General features: G+C 37.3%; 1 protein-coding gene across 3 annotated transcripts in view; it reads right to left on the bottom strand.

Annotated features, from left to right (window-relative positions):
* Positions 1 to 21,120, bottom strand: part of dph6 (diphthamine biosynthesis 6) — a 110,694-nt gene that overhangs the window by 41,561 nt on the left and 48,013 nt on the right. For all 3 annotated transcript variants that reach the window (XR_007972188.1, XM_052145014.1, XM_052145015.1), the window contains exons 9-12: positions 20,552 to 20,705; positions 19,281 to 19,406; positions 16,321 to 16,450; positions 16,035 to 16,209 (exon numbers count right to left, since the gene is read on the bottom strand). Coding sequence is in view for 2 of the 3 variants with exons in the window: in XM_052145014.1 (XP_052000974.1) it covers positions 16,035 to 16,209; positions 16,321 to 16,450; positions 19,281 to 19,406; positions 20,552 to 20,705 (585 nt within the window). In the remaining variant the exon portion in view is untranslated. The remainder of the gene's footprint in view (positions 1 to 16,034; positions 16,210 to 16,320; positions 16,451 to 19,280; positions 19,407 to 20,551; positions 20,706 to 21,120) is intronic.

Raw genomic sequence — 21,120 nt, 5'->3', positions numbered from 1 at the left:
AATCCACTTGAAGCACAATGTTACATATGGCCACCAGGAGATGGCGCCAAATACATGACACAGACTCAGTGATGACTCAAATGACACAGAATGAAACTCATTCTGTGAAATCTCATGACTAAAATCATGTCTGCATGCTTTACAAACCTTTAGTCATTGTTGTGTTTGCATGTGTAATTGGTTCTTATGTACAATTCTTATCTTTTATTTGTTTGGAGATGCTTTTGGACTCTACGATAAATTATATTTGTAATGTTATAACTTTTGATTGCCATATTGTCATATCAACACAAATCTTTTCTCAGATAAAGTTGACAAGATTGGGAACAAAACAAATGCAGTTTCTCAGAGCCACCTTATTTACACCCAGAGATATAAAATATAAAAATGTGAAAAATATTTGGCTAAATTTTCTTTTCAGCAGTTTCTTAGTCTAAGAGTCTCAGAATACATCATAATCTATATCATTCAAAAAACAGAAGTGTTTTCTTTACAATAATACCAAACACTTGACCCTCCTTGGTGTTTTTCGCCGAGTTAAGCCTTTAATTTTGGGTATGCCACTGAAACAGGAAATCTTAAAAACACCATCAGAGCTTAAAGGGTTAAAATGTTATATTTTGTAAGAAAATCATTAAATGCCATCCTGCCACCAGAAAATATAGTCCCTGGCAGTAAACAGTTAACAGAATAGTGCTAGGCAACAAGAATAACTGTCACATATGGGTGATGCGGAGTGATACAAATAGAAGTTCTGTGAAGAGGTCAGAGCTGTGATTTATCATGAATAAAACACGGCTGTTGACCAATCAACATTCATGACCAGAACTATCCGTTTCACAATGTTGTGTATTGTTACATTCAGATGAAGTCAGAAGTTTACTTACACATGAAATACATTTAAACTCTTTGTCACAAGTCCTGACATTTAATGGTAGAAAACATTCCTGTCTTAGGTCAGTTAGGATCACTACTTTATTTTAAGAATGGGAAATGTATATATATAAATGTATCCGAATAATAGTAGAGAGAATAATTTCTTCTAGAGCTGTACGATTCTGGATAAATTGAGAATCATATTTGTTTGCTTTGTATAAAAGATCACGATTCTCTCACGATTCTGAAGAAACATTCTTATTTTAGTGATTTACAAAACCAGGACATAAGGGAACTAAACAAAGTAACATGTAATTTACTAGAGGTTCTGAAAAAATTTTCTCTGCTTCAATCTATGCAATTTGAAAATCAAATATTTCAATGTAAAATGTCCTAAGTCCACAAGAAGGTGCAACGAATACATTATAAACCAAACAGCAAACAGTGATTATTGCAACAAAAAAAACAATCCTGTTAAAAAACTGCACAATAAAAAAACGAATTAACCCGTTACTCACATGCTAAGTAAAAAGCAAAATGAGCAGAAAAAGCTTCATTAACAGTTCTATGTTAACTTGGTGTTGCACATGTAAGTAAATATGCAATAAATCGTTAATGTTTTTAAATAAATATTAACAATTTAAATGTTATAATGTTTCTCTTGTAAAACTTGCGTAAAGCCTGTAAAGAGCCAGTAATTAAAGAAAGAACAGAGTAAACAGTGCTTTAAGTTTATGAGCAACAGTAGCCATTAAACATTTAAAAAATAATATTGAATAAAATTTTGAATAATTTGTCCCGTCTGCTTATACATTAATGTCTGTTTTTGCTTTAATATCTCATCAAGACAGCGCAGATTTAATCCCGTCTGTTTACACTGGTAATTCATTAACAGCTGTGTTTACATTAATATCACATAAAGAGGGGTGTTTTTATTAAAAGCAGCGCAGAGTCTTGTGCAAGAGCGCTGCATTCATCACGTGACACAAGCACACGGGCAGACACACACATGTGAGTGTTTGAGGGCAGCCGGCTGTAATCAAACAGCACACAGGAAGTACACTTAGTCAGATCTTGCTAATGGCATAATTGTTTAGCCATCGGTGGCAAATTACTATTATTTTCTACCCTATTTGGAACGCCCAATTCACAGTGCGCTCTAAGTCCTCATGATGGTTTAGTGACTCGCCCTCAATCTGGTTGGCGGAGGACGAATCTCAGTGTCCTCCGCATCTGAGACCATCAATCCGCGCATCTTAGCACGTGACTTGTTGAGCATGTTACCATGGAGATGTAGCGTGTGTGGAGGCTCACCACACGCCCCACTGAGAGCAAGAACCACATTATAGCGACCACGAGGAGGTTACCACATGTGACTCTACCCTCCCTAGCAACCGGGCCAATTTGGTTGCTTAAATCAATCAAAACACTTTATTGTCACTCAACCATATACACAAGTGCAACAGTGGGTGAAAGTCTTGGGTGCAGTCATGACAGTGACGAGACATATAGAAATCTACAATAAACATCAGATTTACACAACACAATCTAATACACACATAATAACACAACACAATATACTAATGATATAAGTATGTATGTAATGATACAATGAACAGTATACAATACAACATAGAAGACCTTAAAATACATCCACAGGCACACCTCCAATTCAGTAAACCTCCTAGCAGAAGTTAATTGTCTAAAAGCTTGACATCATTTTCTGGAATTAAAGCTGCTTAAAGGCACAGTTAACTTAGTGTTTGTAAAGTTCTGACCCACTGGAATTGTGATATAGTCAATTAAAAGTGAAACGATCTGTCTGTAAACAACTGTTGGAAAATGACTCGTGTCATGCACAAAGTAGATGTACTAAACAACTTGCCAAATCTATAGTTCGCTAATATTAAATCTGTGGAATGGTTAAAAATGACTTCAACCTAAGTGTATGTAAACTTCTGACTACAACTGTAATAATGAAAATGATTAAATATCATTCAGCGAATTCAATTGTTTGATGTTTACTTCAAACTTAAAATCTACTTGGCTGAAATGGCTTTTTTACTAAAATGATTGATCTTTTGATGACAAAACAAACAAGCACTTTTAAGCCATTTCAGAACAAATACTGAAATATCAATCGTCAATAATAAAAAAAAATTGAGATAATTTACGTAAACAATTTCCATTAAATGCGTGCAGTAAATGAACCATCTCAAACATGACATTTGTGAAAGCTACTGGCTTGATTCCACTTTATTTCACGGCTTAAACATCATTTTCATGACACAACGATGTGCCAAAATGTCACGCAGCCTCAAGGTCTCCGTTCGGATGCAGGAAGTAACGCGTATGTAAATGATCTTCGCTGTGGCAGCTTCAATGCCGCAGATGACATCTCACAACACATGGCTGGCATTTTAATTGTCTGCGAGAAAATCTCAGAGGTCCAAGAACCGTTTTTGTGTTTGTGTTGAGTTTGGAGGTGACCTTAATGCTGTTATTTTTGGCAGAAGATGGGCCGTGCGAGGTAAAGTGACCTGCTATTGACGAGCAGTCAAACTCACTGGTGCTGGTCAAGGACGCGAGAGGAAAAGCAGCTCGCAGCACCATCAGGTATGCTAATGGGCGCACTTCTCAACTGAATGTCCATGCATAATTGATCCATGGAGGAAGAGACACATTTACTGATGGTCCACTCTCAAGCACCATATGATACTGAGATGAATGCATGCTAAATACTTTTATCTTTCGTGGATGATCTACAACTTCTCTAGTGAAGACACTGGAGAAGGTTCAACATTTTATAGATATTTTTTTTTACTAAAGATCTTTTCAATTTTCCTCAGGCAATATGTCTTTGTACTTTCAGCCAATTGTTTTGCAATTGTAAGCCATTCCTTTCCGTGCAAACAAGCATCCTTTCTATTTAAAGTAGACTCATTATGAATTGCACTTCATTGACAAAAATGACCCCGTGAATTGACATCGCACTGTTACCGTCAAAGAAAATAAGCAGTAAAATTCATTTGATTTAAAGAGATGTTTGTGTACATTTTCTATTGAGCATATCAGCAGTAATTCATCAAATGATGGAGAAGAGCATATAACTTGTTATATATCCAGATGCGTAGTGTAGTCAAGCACACTTTCGACATGTTAAAGAGATGATTCAGGTGTTTGGATCACAGTGATTCTGCGCAGTCCTGCCAAAGTGTATCAGATAACGGAGGTGCTGCATCAAATTAGACACGCCCCCCTCTTTCAAAACCCTGACCCTCCAAAGACTAACACCAGACGGTAGAATAGTGCGTCTGCTTACGACTGTCAAACACAAACGTTGTTAATAGCATCCTCATCTGATGACTGACATTTAAGACATTAAACCTGCTTCAACTACTACACAATGAAAACACGCAAAAACGATAAACAGTCAGAAAACACATCAAAGTCTTCTGATTGGCTGATGAAAGAATGTATCTGTGGCCCACTTACAGCACCTTTAACACACAAAGATTTTAGCCGGGGGAAGTTTCAGAAATTTGGTTGATTTGACATGTAATTACCCATGTTTCCCTTTTACTTAAATGACAGCGTGCACTCCAAAACCGTCTGTACAGACTTCACATGATCCATGTCACTAATTTACTGCTCACATTTGATTACTGACCTACAAATGGTGGATTTGAGTAAACAAAAGCTTTGACATAAAAGGAAAAACACGTCAGATGCTACACTATGTTTGCACTCCGCCATCTGTTACAGAATAAACTCTGGCAGACAATCGTTTGTGAGAGTGAATGAATGAACTGGTTGAGCTGGTGTGTGTATGAACTTCCATCACCAGTGATGACATTGACCCCTCCTCTACTGCGGTAAGTGCCCAGTCTTCCCTGACTGTCTGACCCCAAACATGCCCCGAGACGCTCCCCCGATGAGTAACAGTGTCATGTCGGCTTGTGTCAACTTTATGCTGATTATTCATCTCTATATATCGGCTGTTTGGAGAGGATGTGAGGTCACACAGCAGCACTTTAAACATCACGTATTATATTGTTACAGGATACTATTATATATACTGTAAGATTGTCAAAATGGTGTCTGAATGACGAGCGGCCACTGAAGAAAGGGACATCAGAATTGGGGCATGTTTTGGCCCCGTCGCTGTGATCGCTCTCAATCTCAGATTTTTTGACGAATTGGTTGTGAGGTTTTTTTCGACTGATGCACATCGTAAAAATCACGTCTGCCAAGCTTCACTCGTGACCTGCCCGCGGGACATGACAAAGCCCTCCACGCGTCGCTCGATCAAATGCCGTCTTTCCAGGACAATGCAAATTATGACAAATTCCATCATACCACATTATGCGCTTTCCCACTAATCTCCTTAATTCGAGAGAATCACAAGGGTTCAGCCGTTTCGGCCGAGGGGCATCATGTCTGTTTGAACGATGCTGATGCGGCCTGTGCTGCATTTACAGCAGTGGTCTTATCTCTCTCTCTCTCTTCCACTAAAAACAAAAACAAGGTCAGTCGAATCATTCCATCAGCTTTGAGAACCGGTCTGTGATTGGATCTGGGGGAGTCTAGACTGGATGTTTGTGGTGGTCTTGTGTGGGTCAGTTGGTCTGTGTGTAGCTGCAGTATAATGTTCAGCATCATGTCAGGCCGACTCACATCACACACGCACGCACGCACGCGCGAGTGGGACGGGGCAGTGAGGCATTATTCGATACGGACAGATGATGACGTCTCAGCGGACAGACCCGCAGCACAACCCTCACAGCAACACAACAACCTGCACAGACGTTTAGAGAGTGTAAAAACACAGAGACGACACACTTGTGCAGTTACACGTCCTGTTCAAGAGATGGCAGTGTGACTTCATCATAAACACGTCTGCACAGGTTATCTCTGTGAGAAAGTAGCACTGAATATTTGCACAGGTCATTAACAGAAAGCCACGAGCTAACTAAACTCACTGTGTAATAGTTATTATGAAATATGAAAGTCAAAAGGTTTTTTAAATGTGTGAGGCACGACTCTCTTGCGCTCATATAAGTTAATAATCGCTGCATTCTATTTGTAAAGTGATTTCTTTTAAATATACATGATTGTAGAATGCATGTTTAATAAAAATACATCTACACTATTTTACCTCGTTAAAGTCATAGCACACACTCCAGCTAAAGTTAACTTCATACTCGTGCACACAGATGCATTAATCAAAGCAATATGAAGATTATAGTTTTTCATAATGAAACAAAGCCTAATTTTAGGAGCATTTGCTTGACATTATTTCCATGACAAAAAAAGCCCTAATTCTCATTCTGAGAAATGTAAGATATGATTGAAATTTTACAACATATACACCACATTGGTATTTGTTGCACCACAGATTTAAAAACAAACTCATTGTATTAGAGTAATATATACAGTAATAGAGTATATTACTTCATTATTAAGTGACCAATAAGGGCACGAGTATTTTGGATATAAATGTGTCTCATTTTCATGGAAGAAAAATAACCCAATGGCTCTTTTTCTTTAAGCAAATAATAAATCATTATTTACATGATTTTGGGATGAAATGTCGCGTGGACATGTTTCTGTGAGATTCACCCAGACAAAAAGGCAATAAAAACTTTATATGAATAATGAATATGTATAAAACTACAGACTCTTTGTCTGGTATTACTCGAGAACACTTTCCTCTCTGTGGATTGTGCTGAAATGACAATAACTAATGAAAAATGAATGAGTGAGGTTAAAAGGCACGACTCAAACGAGCCCTCGATGAGAAATGAATGACAGCACGAGCGGCCAAACGTAAATGGAACATAAATGTTAATATCAATGAACCGTCCGATTTAGTTACAGCCATTAAAAACCAGAATGTCCTTCATAAATTAAGACACAAATGTGATGTCTGATCTTGCATGAGAACGCAATAATAATGTTTCAGCAGGACTTACAGACTGTGATACAATGTCTGAAATATATCATCTTGCTGTATAAGAGACAACATCAACACTAATGGTGGCTGACCTGTGATTTCAGCGTGCGTTTAGTAATGTACGTCTCTAACGTGTGCCTCTTCCACGGCTGCTCTATACGGTCTTCCGTGTCACTGTCTGTCCCGTCAAACGCTGCCGTACAGGAATAGAGCCCTCGTTACCATAGTAATAGAACGATCCCCCCTTTAGACGGTGATTAAACCGGACAGCACTCGCTGTTTTTCTTCTTTCAGATAGAGGCATTTATTATTCAGTTTCTGATGGTGGCCAACAACACAGCCATTCCTCTCCGGCTCCTGTACAAGTTGAAATGACCTTCCATCTTCAATAAGCATTTCAAATGGACCTAACATGTGCACTGAGTGTGTCACAAGAGTTTCATTTGTGTTTTAGTGTTTGAAATGTCCTGCATCATCATCATCACAGCACTAAAAACACACATTATTCTGTCATTACATCCTTCACATGTGGGTGAATACGTCCAGGTCATATTCCACAGCAAAATCAAAAGAATCAAGAGATTAGCATTTGTATGAATGAAACCTACATTTAGAAACATTAATATATCATACATACGTTATATATATATATCATATATTCATTACTATACAGAGATATACTGAGGAATTGTATGTATATTATGTTGTTATATCAAATATTTATAAAAGTTTTGGAACATTATGTTTTGCGTTGTGACATTATTTTCATGACAATTAAACACATTTACCCCACAACTTTTCATGACTGTAAAACAAAGAAATACTTAATTATTTATATTGTACAATGTTTTTGAACTAACTTTAATTAATGCTGATTTTAAATAAAACTCACAAAAATGACCCACTTTTAGTGTGAGTGTCTCATTACAGTAATGCAATATAATGCTTTATTATTTAAAATGTAAAGCATTTATTTATACACCATTTTAGTGTCTATGAATTGCATTGGATAAATACTGATTTGATATAAAATCATGCAATTATGCATTTTCTTTTATAATATAGTAAAACATTACTATATTCATGTAATGAGAATCATCAAGAATAAGAATGACAAAAGTACAACCGCATTATAATAACCAGAACTTGAGGGAAAATGTGTTTGTCACGAAAATAACGTTGCAATGCCATAAAAACAAAAAACTAAACTATGATCTAGAATAGACTTCATTACAAAAAACTGATTTCTTAAATTGCTTTTTGGTTTTGGGGTGAAATGTGAGCTGCATGCTTTCATGAGATTCACTCATCTGAGGATTTCCTTCCAAGACTCTGCAGGACACACAATGTGAGACGCTGTGAATGGTGCAGATGACAAACACCCATGTGACCGTCAGTGTCAGCTGATACATTAAATATAATTCTGTTCCTTTATTTGCAGCCACACCTACTAAACGAGAGCAGACTGACTTCCTGTGTGGTGTTGATATGAAGAGAGCCAGTCAGGCACCAATAACACATGATGAGACCTGATTCAGAGGTGATTAGCATCAGTTGTCAAGACGAGCACGTTAATGAAGGAGCGCGCGAAAGAGAGCACCGGCACGGCCGCGGGAAGACGATTCGCTCTGACAGACCCGGTGCTTCCCGTATCCTCTCCCAGTAAAAGCTCACACCAGCACAAACAATGTCACACGGCGGACAACATGCAGAGAAATGGCTGATGTCACAGCAGGTCATGATCAAAACGATAAATGATTTCACCCTTAACTCCACTCTCGCCCGAATCACCCTCAAAAACACACGTCCCTTCAGTGTGTTTCACTTGAATATATGAGTGCAGTCTCATAGAATCTCCTTACTATACGTACATTTTTGCTTATATATTTTCTAATATACATTTTTATTTATATTTTCGGGATACATTTTATTTTTGGAATATACTGTACATTTTGGGGATATAATTTTTTTCAGGGTAACATTTTATGGGATATAATTTTTACTAATACTTTATTTTCACAATATAAAGTTTTGCTTATAATTTTGTGGTATACATTTTTGCTCGTTTTCACATTATAATTTTTCTTATATTTTCGGGATCAAAAAGTTCACTTATTTGTGATATAATGTACATTTTGCCTTAAACTTCATTTTCATGATATTCTCTTTTGCTTACATTTTTGGGACAGAATTGCTATTGTTTAAGGTTTAGGGTAGAGAGGAGGGTTTTGTTGATATAAATTTCAATAGATCATTTACCTTAAAAACCTCATCTGTTTAGCAGAACATTTCACTCGCTTTTAGCGCCACACAGTGGACATTTCACCTCAGAACTGCCGCGATACCTGCCATGATGTTATATAACCAGAGACGCTGGTTTATATCGTCCTACAAAGACATAACTACACCATTACAACTAAAAACTGTCTTGAAATTGTTTTGAATGTCCAGTCAATTGTGTATTATAAAATAATCTGTTTCCTTTCAATCTGAGCATAGTTGAGCCAAACTCATCTATTACAGGACAGATCAAAGTCTAAGAGACCCGTACTGTCACTCGTACTGTAACCGCTTCTGTGTTTGGACTTCACAAGCCAATGTGAGTCAGACTGTGATGACAAACACTGCAGCGTCTCGTCTCATCAGCATCAGTCTATACGGCCAGAGATGACTTAGTGAAAGAGGTCATGAGGTCAGTCTCTATTTCAGTGAAACGATTACTATTTGTCTTATATTTGATATTATTTTGTTGCCAGTATGAAATTACCTTGTGAATACCCCGATGATTTTTCATGTGCTGATTATTTAGTTAGCATTTTGGCTTATTATTTCGCTAATTATCTGGCTAGGTTTCCTGAAGACTGTGCCAAGGCCAGTTGCACATCAGTGCCTATGATTATATATACAGATTTTGTATTATGTTTATTATTGTTGTGTTCCATTTAAAAAGGTGGATTCAATATTTCTTGTTTCTTGATTTGATTGAATGAAAACATGCCTTTTCTGAAGATCACGGGTTGGATTCCCAGAGAACTCACATGTATGTCACTTTGGATAAAAGTGTCTGCCAAATGCATAAATGTAAAATGGAATATTTTCAAAATGCTCAAAAGCAAGTTTTTAAATGGGTTTATATGTCCTAAATATTGCTGATTTTGTTATATTGGTGCATATAAATGAAAATGATTAAATATAATTGAGATCATTTAGTAACAAAAAGAGTGAAAAACACACCTTGATTATTTATTTATTTACTACAGTTTTACTGTATTTTAATTCTACATGGCAATAATGTTTGTGTGATTGAAATAATAAACTTTACCTTTTACATGAACAGATCACCAAAAAATTATAATTCTCTCATCATTTACTCACCCTCATGCCATCTCAGATGTGTATGACGTTCTCTCTTCTGCAGAACTCAAATGAAGATTTTTAGAAGAATATTTCAGCTCTGTAGGTCCAAACAATGCAAGTGAATGCTGACCAGAACTTTGAAGCTCAGCGGTTGAGGCAGATAAATGTAGGTAAATATTGTTGTTTATGTTATACTGGTGCATATACATTCAATTAGTAAACAATAACGTTGTATTGTGCTCATTTAGTAAAAATGAAAGGATGAAAAACATGCCTTGATTATTTTTTTTAATAATCTTACGTTTAATATTTCGAATCTACTTGGCTGTTTAGTTGAGCTTAGGCTGTTGGTTCCTGTGATTGCAAAATAAAAATCACCCTTTAATATACTTTACGGCATATTCATATTGTTAAAAGTAGAGGTACACAGATATATTGGTTTGTAAAGGGGGTTCAGGGGAAAGGAGGAGGTGAGAACCGGCTTGATGATATAAATAATAGTTTAATATCAAACTGAACCAAAAATACAAACACACACAGGTGTCAGACAGCTGCCTGTAAATCTCTCTCTCTGTCCCGCTGCAGCTTCAGTCAGCCTTTATCCCTCTCTGAAGCTTGATCAGCCTGATTAGGGGACGGGTGTGTGGAATCACGACCCGGCCCCGCCCCGCCCTCTCACATGGTTTTACAGATGAATCGGTATATTAACCGATAGTTGCTTTTTGGAACAATCGATCTGCAAAAAATGTTGATAGCTGCCGATAGTTGTTTTTTAATTTCTCTGTGTTCCTCTGAAAATTAAGTTTTTTCAACTGAAGCGAGGGCATGCAAAGAAAAATACGACTATACAGAAATGTCCCTTGTCAGCACATGCTCAAGTCTACATCCTTTTAAGTCCTGGTGTGTTTCAGGGTTGTTTAGTGTCCCATGTTTTGCACCCTATCATCTTGTTTCTGATTATTATTGGGATTTTGGTTGAAAAATAAACTTCATCTAGGATTGTATTAATTACGGATTCTGACTTCTATGTCTGTGTTGACTAAGAATATGTTAAAGCATTCTATAAATTGATTGTAAAAACTATCGGATGAATAAATGTTTATCAGCCTTTTCCACCCCATCAGTTATCCACTATCGGTCGACCTCTAATCAAAAGCCCTAGTGTCCATTAATCATAATTCTGCAGCTACCAAAAGTTATTTATTTAATAAAAAACACAAACCTCCTCCCAAAAATGAAGAAACGATTCATGTTAAACAAACAGGAAATGTACATAATGCATTTTTAAGAGTTGTTGTATGGTTTTATTCACAGCAGCAGCTCATTTTTCTTCAGCTCAACTGCTTCACTACTTCCCCCTCATCTCTCTCTCTCTCTCGCTGATCGCCGGCTCTTTTATTAGAGCAGATAGCATCCTTGCATTGTTTCAAGAGCTGTCCTGCTGCTCTCGCCTGCAGCGCTGCAGATTATTGCCGCATTATTTCACGCTCGCCTGCTTCTTTTATCAACTGCTTCTCAAGTAATGTTAATAGACTAGAAAATTGAGACGTTTATGAAGTATAGGCAGTGTTTATGAAAAAATCCATAAAATATGACAAGGGCGAGGTGAGATAAAAGCACCGTTTTAATAGATTACGGCAAAAGGAGATGAGAGCGGGCACCGACGAGCGCCTCCTCTGTTTTATGCAATTCGTTTAGTTGTGTTCCACACAAACACAGAGAAATGTTGTCATGAATCCGTACACAAAGCGCTGCCCACCTCCAGTGAAGCTTCTTCCTCAAGTGGCTTCAAGAGATGACTTCGGATTACAAGGAACATCTTTAAAGAACATGTGATCTTATAATATATTAGAAGGGCATGTTATATCCTCTCATTAAAGCAGCTGGCCTGTAATGGCTTGCTGTTAATCAAAGGGAAGCGTTTAACAACGATCAGAACATCTCTTTTATGAGGTTTATCTCAAAGCAGCTGTCCCTGTAAATTCATTTATGAACACAGATAACGAGCGCGTGTTCACGTCTGATGACAGTATTCTGCTACTGAACTGGATTGGCTCATTGTTTTAATAGATTTACTCCGCTTAAGCAGATTATTCCAATTTCCCCGCAGCAGAGGTCTGTGCCTTGTCTTTGACGCTAATTGTGGGCGTCAGATTCAGATTTCCACCATTCCCAAAATCCAATGCAAATCCAATTTCCGGGCCGTGGGAGTCTCCTATAGAATAAAACGACCCTCCCGACGGAGTGGGCGTATTCCCAAAAACGGGACTAACATGACTACATCTTCCTTGAGGATGTTAAATTGGATTATTGCAGCAAATTTTGCGTGCCAGGTCCCCGGGTAGGCCGCTCATTGTAATTTAGCAGCGCGGTCGTACCCGGCGTATAGCGAGGTCTGTTGTTTGTTTCTGGATTCTATTATGCAGATGTGATCATCGGAGTTGTAAGTCACTCGTCCAAAGGGATTTTAGGGAGCAGGAAACATTAAATCACAAAGGTGTGCGGCGATGCGCAATTTACAACTCCCGCTGTTAACTGCGACTTTGGTTAATGGAGGGTCAATTCTAACCATCTGCCAACATGCAAAGCTTAATCGTCTGTTATGAGAGAAAATTGATTTTGTTCCCCCTACACTTGGAAAAATGTTTCTCCTCTTCATTTGATGGTTGATGCTGCATTGCTGCAAAAATCACAATATTAGCAGGGAGGTGCAAGAATCTCTCCTTCACTCGTGCTAATGTAACGCCAAATATCATTTCATCAGACCTCATTAAATTCAGATACGGGCTGCTTAAAAATGTCCCAGACATAAGTACATTACGCTGAAATAGGTGGTAATGATAAAAGGCTAATTAAATGAGCATTAATATCAAAATAACAGCATAGGAACAAATGATGTAGAAGAAGAATGAAATATATCTCAAGGCAGAGCAAAGAAAATCATTCCTCATTAAGGAGCATTCAGCTAAACGTGACCTCCACACGCCACCTAATCAAGGGTGAAACTCACAATATATAAAACTGTTGCTTCATTTAATCCAAATGATGGCGACGTGTGTGGAGCGCCTGAAGCTACACTAACGCAAAGGTTAACGAATTTTCTCAATCACATCTGATCTTCACATTACTGAACAAAAGCAACATATTCTTGGCAATTAGACAAAAGCGCTTCTTGAGGAACCATACTGATTATAAAATGCATGCAATACATTTGGTACAAAATGACACTTTCAAATCAAATTATTAGCGAAATTAAGTGCATTCAGAAAATGTATATTATATTTATTATAGATGTTTTATCTTATATTTGTCCAGTTTTGGGACAAATGTTTTTATTTAAAAAAAAATTTCTAGCAATAAACATTTACTGTGAATTTAACAAATACATTTGAGTTCTAATACAACAAACATTCACCAGAATGAGTCGTTCTCACAACAACATGAAGTCAACACTACATTATTTCTATACATTTAGAAAATTAAATAAAGGAAAATAAGCAGTAACAAGGTTCTGCACATATTGTGGGACGCAGATAAATGCTAAGTTCATAATTATTCATATTTTTAAAAGAGTATGTTAGCATGCACACGTTTCATATGCTGTTCATTAAGCGATGACAGCGAGAATATAAATCATCTCTAAACGGCAGCACAACGGACTGCAGACGAGGGGTTATAATAAATATGATGCCCCAAAAGCGATCGTGCTAACTTTAGAGGTTCTCTCCAGCTTTTATACTGGATTGAACAATGAATCCGTGATTGTTCCGGGGAAAGGCAGAGAATTCTCACAGAAGAGCGTCTGTTGGATCAGAAAACAGGACGAGCACAACACTTTCTCATTGTGAGCGCACGGCAGGGGTTGACATGTGCGCATGGGCACAGCGAGGGGGTAATTATAGCAATATGGGCAACTGTCTACACTTTTCCAATTTAGCAAATGTAACACGGGGCAGTGGCTGTCATGCGTGATGATGGCGCGTGGAGAAGCAGTTACTCATGATTGAACTGTTGAATTTGTGATATTACACTGGCTGTATGTTAGAGAAACCACAGACATCATGCTTTATATTACAATACCATGCTCGTGAAGATTTAATGTGCAAAATATTTTAAACGGTTTCATTAATCAACTGTTTTTGAATCACGTCACTTATATCAGTGATGAACTCTAATAATTTAATTAAATCACGTATTATGTTGCAGTTCCTTATAAAGTTACTGCCAACTGGCGAGTGAGTCACTTTTATTTACTCGTCAAAGCAAATTGGTGCTCGCATTTAGACTAAGTATTTATCAGATGCTCTTATCTACAGCAATTACTTCTAAATGTCAAATACGTTTTTGTGCTACTTTAAAGACATTCATTTGATATATTAATCCTTTAAGATCTGAGGGTGTTTTTAAAGACTTCCTGTTTCAGTGGCAGAATTTAAAATAAAATTAAAGGCTTAACTAAGAAAAAAACAAACAAACAAAACAAGCAGTATCAAGTGTATGGGGTCATTGTAAAGAAAACTTACAAAATATTTAAATGATGTAGATTATAACACAGTCTGACACTCTCAGCCCAAAGAACTGCTGAAAATCACAAAAACATTGAGCCAAAAATGTACTTTTTTCCTTATTTTTCTTATTTATTATTATATATCTCTGGGTGTAAATAAGGTGGCTCTGAAAAACTGCTTTTGTTTTGTTCCCAATCAACTCAAACAAATAAAAGATAATAATTGTACATAAGAACTAATTACACATGCAAACACAACAATGACTAAAGGTTTGTAAAGCATGCAGACATGATTTTAGTCATGAGATTTCACAGAATGAGTTTCATTCTGTGTCATTTGAGTCATCATTGAGTCTGTGTCATGTATTTGGCGCCATCTCCTGGTGGCCATATGTAACATTGTGCTTCATGTGGATTATCTAATGATCTATACATCTGATTATCTTGTGTGTGGAATCGTTTGAAAGATAATATGTGGTATGTGATATGTTATGTTCTGTTTATTTTTCGTAAAGTTATAAGTGAAAATGTGGCATATAGGCAACACCAACATAATTATCAGAGACATATAATTAGCTATTACTCGCTATATGTCTGTTAGTAAAACAAATATGCTGGTTGTATTTTACTCTTTGAGATCTTTCCAGCAACATATGACACATGGATATTTGATCAGTTTGATGTTTTTACTGATTACAATAATATGTGCAGTGCAATTATTTTATAAATGATTTATCTGTTAATTTTAAAGCACTGCATGCATTGGTAAGAAGAGCTTTTGAGATTTAAAACAATACCTATTTTGTGTTGATCAAGACTGTAGTTATTCATATTTTGATAATTTTAATTTAATTATATTGAAAGTCTGGGTCTGGGACAAGACTAAAACAGTGAAATCTATGCATATACGACATTTGAAAAATATCAATAATAAATGAAGACCTGGCAAAAAAGTTTCCAAGTCAGTTTTAATGTGACCTACATACTGTATAACAAAAAGTAAATCTGTTTGTTTAAATAAAAATCCACCCCTGGAACTCGAAAGTCCCTAAAGTTGTGGAAACACCCATAAATGGCTTTAAATGCAGAACAAACGCACACTTTGAGTCTTAGCGAGAGGACAAAAGGACAGATGCAATGTAATACACAGTAAACACACACACATACACACAAACACACCTTCAGTTCAACCAATCAAATTCTTCCTAACTCACACTGGCAGATCCACACAAACACTGCTGGAAGAATGACTCCTCTACCATCTTTATCATCTTTTAATGTAGATTAAGACAGGATTGATTTGTAAAGTGTGTGTGAGTGTGTTGTGAGGGTTCCTACCCGCACCGCCTGACCGTAGGGGCCAATGTTGGCCGGGGCCCAGTGAGACAGACTCTGGACGTGTAGCGTGTGTTTTTGTGGAAATGGCTCCTCCTCAGACACCAGCGTCCAATCGTGAAGCAGAACGTCCATCCGCAACAGCTGACCAACAGGAAGTGACACTTCAACGCAGACCCTGAATGACAGTCAGGACAGATGATTGTCATAGAATCACACTGAGATGAAGCCTGATAGTTAACTTTATCTTCATTAAAGGACAGTCATTGAGACTCTGTGTGTGTTGTACCTGGCGGGTGGATTGTGCTTGAAGTATGTGCTGTACACAGAGTTGATCTGACTGAAGTTCTTCATATCACTCACATACAGATGAACCAGAACAACATGCTTCAGCAGGAAACACTTCTCCTGCAGTTCACCTACACACACACACACACACACACACACGACTCATTATCACATTTTCTCATCTCAGGCCCAAAGTACCAGCGTATAATCAGCACAGATACTGAAAGACCCTAAATGAGCTGAACAAATATGTTTTGTTGTTTCAATGGCCGACACTATTACCCACAATATTAACTGTGTGTTTACTGCCTTGCAAAGCACCAATAGTTATCAATCACTACTAACCGTGAACATGACCCTAAAGTAGGGGTGGGTGATATGACCAAAATCTTATATCACGATAGGAGTCATTTTATATCACAATAGTGGTATACAGTATATCACAATGTAGTAAAAGTTTTTTGGTTAATCATTAAAAATGGGTTTATATATTAAATAACTCTATTGTATTTTTGGAACTCCAGTCAGTAAATTAAATACTTTAGAAATTAAAACTACTTCCTCTTTCTTTATTTGGAACAAGGCAAACAATGTCAAAGTAAATAAATAAATAATAATTTTCAAAAATCAACCTTACATACATGCTAAGAATGCCACATTTCAGTTTAAAATGTTGTTGACCAATATTATTATTATTATTATTATTTTTATAAACTTCGCTCAAGAAATGTAAGATGTTCTCAAAGCAAAGCAACAAAGAAAATAAAGCATAAAAAAAATCCAACTAAAATAATCGCTTGCAAAATAAATAAATAAATGACCTTAGTTCATTTTTTGCTTTTGTATAATTTTTTGTGCTTCATTTTGAGGTGTTAAAACAGTTGTGCGAAACAGTTTGCAGATAAAACATGTCTGCTCCGTACACCATTTCGCACCTGTTTTAATAACAAGCTTCTCTTCATTTTCTTGACCTGTTTGGGAGTCGTTCTGTGCAGATTTCTTTCTCCATTTGGGTTTTTTCTGGGTCAAAAATGTGATCCCGCTCTGAGCTCTCCTGGAGCACAAATATCGGAATGCCTGCTGGATTTGCGTGCTTTTCAGAGCTCCAGAGACAAGGGTGCACCACAGTCACATGAAACTTTTATGTGTCAGTTGAGAAGAATATTTAACGCTTTTACAGTGCCAAATGTGCAATGAAGGTCATTCAATTTGCTTGGGTGGCCGCAGAAGAATGTTCAATGTCAGAAAAACCCTGTCCATGGTTCTTCAATTCTCATGTGAAGCCTTGACCACTGATAGATAAGCCCACAATATGCACATGGATATTTACATATCACGATAGACATTTTCAGCATTTAATCAGAAAATATATAAAGCATTGTAGGAGAAAAGTAAATAAAATAATTTATAAAAACAGTAAAAAAGGTTCTATATAATGGTGCTGAATGATAACACAAAAATAACACTTTACAATAAGACTCTATTAATTAACATGAACTCACAATGAACAATACATTTCAATGTTCATTTAAACATACACTAACACAATTCATTTCCTTAAGTATGTATTCAAACGTTTTATCCAGATACTGTATGTCATATTCCACGACATTCTGCATTCTATTGCTAATTCCATTTTTATGTGTTCATTGAGCGTTTCCGCACACACGGTTGTGGTAATGGCGGTATAAGCGCACTCCAATCATTGAATTATTGAACATTAATTCACATCTCAATGTGTGAAGTCCGAATCAACACAAACAAATCAGTGGTCCGACCGTCAAATGTTTTTGTGGCTCTTTCTTTGTTTTTACAACCGGTGATTCTCCGGAGGTTTGCCGTTTTGAAGGATCCATGCTCAATGTTTCTGGTTTGTTGTGATGATAACCTCTCAGCTTCAGCGCGCGATGTTTCAGATCGCAATATGACGTCAACACTCATGGACGAATGACGTATGTATGCAATTCCCCTGAAATCCGTCCCGACAGCTCTAAAATATCCATCATTATTACAGGTTTATCAAAGTCAATTCGGGAAAAGTAAAGACACGGTTTGGAAGATGGATATTTGCTGCAATCTCAGTCATTTTTTTACAAAAAAAGTTACAAAGTGTATCTTTATCAAATACAAACTTATTGCAAAGTGTTAGCATGTTTTGATCTCAAATGATTTTCAGTAATCTAATTTCAGTATCATGAAAAACATCGCTTACGTGATCCTTTTAACTTTTGCTGCACACACACAATGGAAAAGTCAGGAAACACAAACCACGTCCCCATTAGAATTTCACATGTCGTCAAGTTTGTTTTCCCTTTCAGGCGTTTGTGTTTGCGTGTACTTTGCGTGGTTTGCTCACAGAAGCAAGGCCGTCATTAAATATTCACTAGTTTAATATTGTCTCGGCTCTGTGAAGGCTGTTTGCTGAAGACGAAAAACATTAAATATGCTTTTCATCTTTCTGAAGATTTTTTCTTTGCTCTTGAAAAGTTGTGCGGGAGATAAAAACAGCCACACAGAGCGAGTGTGGTTTTTGAAGCAGTGGCTAATTTGAAGTGTCTGCCCTTGCCGGTGATGGATGAAGTCGGTGACACGCGCCTCGCTCACATCCCGCTTAAAACCCACTGCTGTGAATCAAGACCTCGCCTCACCTCTTAAAAGTGCATTTTGCAGCACAACAAGGGGGGAAATGAAAGCGCGTTTGGAACAAAGGCCTGTTTGCGTGTGTGTTGTGGATGATGATGGTTTGATGGTGGACTGAACTGCACCAGAGTGCCCACAAGCACCAAACAAAAGCTTCATCTTCTTTATTCTTCATGATTTCTACACAAGCGCCGCGGTCAAACGCACACACATGCACACTTAAAACAACACTCAAGGCTACATCTGAGGAAACGGAGACCCCTCACCCCATGCATATACTGTGATCATATAAAGAATGGAAAACAAGAGCAATCTTCATACTTTCCAGGAGGGTGAAAACATCTTGGGTTTGACTCTGGGCGTTGGGGTGTTCAGAGGGAGGAGCTGTTAGACCGGTTATCCACTGGTAACCCACTGAACTCCTGACCGAGTGTGATGGCACACAGTCTTTAAGGGAACACACACAAACACACACATCAACTGTGCTGGTAACATGGTACAAAGATGCTATCAGATAACAATACTATAGTACTTGATACATACAATAGTACTACATCACCATCAGACTTAAACAACACATATAATATATAGTGCTTTATAAGTGCTGATGCTATATAATATATACAGCACTGATGAATGAATGAATACATGTTAGTGAGAGGAGGTGATACTAAACACATACAAAAACAATTTAGCACTTCTGATGTTTCAAATGCTGCTCCGTGGACATGAGGAAACGAGACTGGTAAATCACTTCAAATGATTTGAATTATTTCAAGTTTAATGTTTTGGCCCACAGCAGCGTTTAACATTAGATATAGTCTTAACTCCTCTTAAGTAACCTATCACAACTGTAATCGGTTTAAAATTATACATTATATATTCTTGCAGGAATGATGACCCCCCCCCCCCCCCCAAAACATTGAAATGTGTTTACATGATGATTTACTGCTCTTGAATCTGTGTTTCATGTAGTCTGGGTGCTGTTTTCCTTGATCATGTGTAGTTTTATTGAGTTTTTAAGGATGACTTCATATCACCAATCTGTCTATGTTGACGAGCTTCTTCCAAGTGACAGATAGATTTTGATTGGACACACAAACTTTGACAACTACAGAAGATATAGAAATGTTTTTTCCTCCTCTAAGTCTATTTATTTAGCATTCTTAGTATATTGTTCGTTGCATTTAGCCTTTTGTTTTGTAGGAAGGTCCCGATAACAAGGTCCGATACCGCGTGTATGCTCATAAAAATGCTCCGAAACCAAAAACTGATACCATCTGACATTCTGCAAACATTCAGCACCCAGATTAAAACAAGAGAGGTTATTAAACTGTAAAGGCTGCGATTTAATGAGACAGACATATAGTTTGCATGTGCAGTGTGCTTCAAAATGGATGTGTGGAGCTGGTGTTGTAGCATTTAGAGCTTGTTGGCTCATACAGAGAAAACACCATCATGAGCATCATGCTCAGTTAAAAGCAATGTGATTATTAGTGGATATCAAAGTCTTCTGATGTGTTACGCTGTGAGAAAAAGAAGATTAACTGAATGACTATAATAACTGTGTGATGAACACACACACAGCTCACCCAGCTCCCTCTGACTCCAGTGCTCAGTGTGTGACGGACAGTCTCGCGGCAGATCTGCAGTCGTTTTATCAGCATATTCCAGCTCTTCTGTCAGACTGTCAATGCTGCTCTGACAAGGACATCTACAGACGACCGGTGACCGTACGCCACAGGCCTGCAGAGAGAATGACATCACACACACCTATGAAATCATGAACTCTAACAACAGCAATGTCATCATGAATGTTATCAATACACCTGCTCATATGTGCAGCACACTAATATGATCTGAAGCTCACACACGGGAATCTCTGCTCCATCATTTTGGGTCAAAATGAATGAGAACAGTGTTGTGTCTAATCTGATTACAAAGTAATTAGTTACTGTAAGTCCGTAACACATTCCAATTTAAAATATTGTAATCAGATTACATTTACTGACTTCCAGTTAAGTTAGTTACTTTTCAGTACTTTGCTTAGGTTGCGTGTATTTCTCAAACATTTATTATGTTCATATTCATGTCTGTTAGAGTTTCTGTGACAGGGCAAGAGACAAGGAAAATGAACGAGGAGGAAATAGACATTATTTTG

This window comes from Xyrauchen texanus, chromosome 16 (assembly GCF_025860055.1).
Source record: "Xyrauchen texanus isolate HMW12.3.18 chromosome 16, RBS_HiC_50CHRs, whole genome shotgun sequence".
NCBI lineage: Eukaryota > Metazoa > Chordata > Actinopteri > Cypriniformes > Catostomidae > Xyrauchen > Xyrauchen texanus.
Note: the sequence above shows the minus strand (reverse complement) of the source record. Positions and strands in the feature narration are given on the sequence as shown.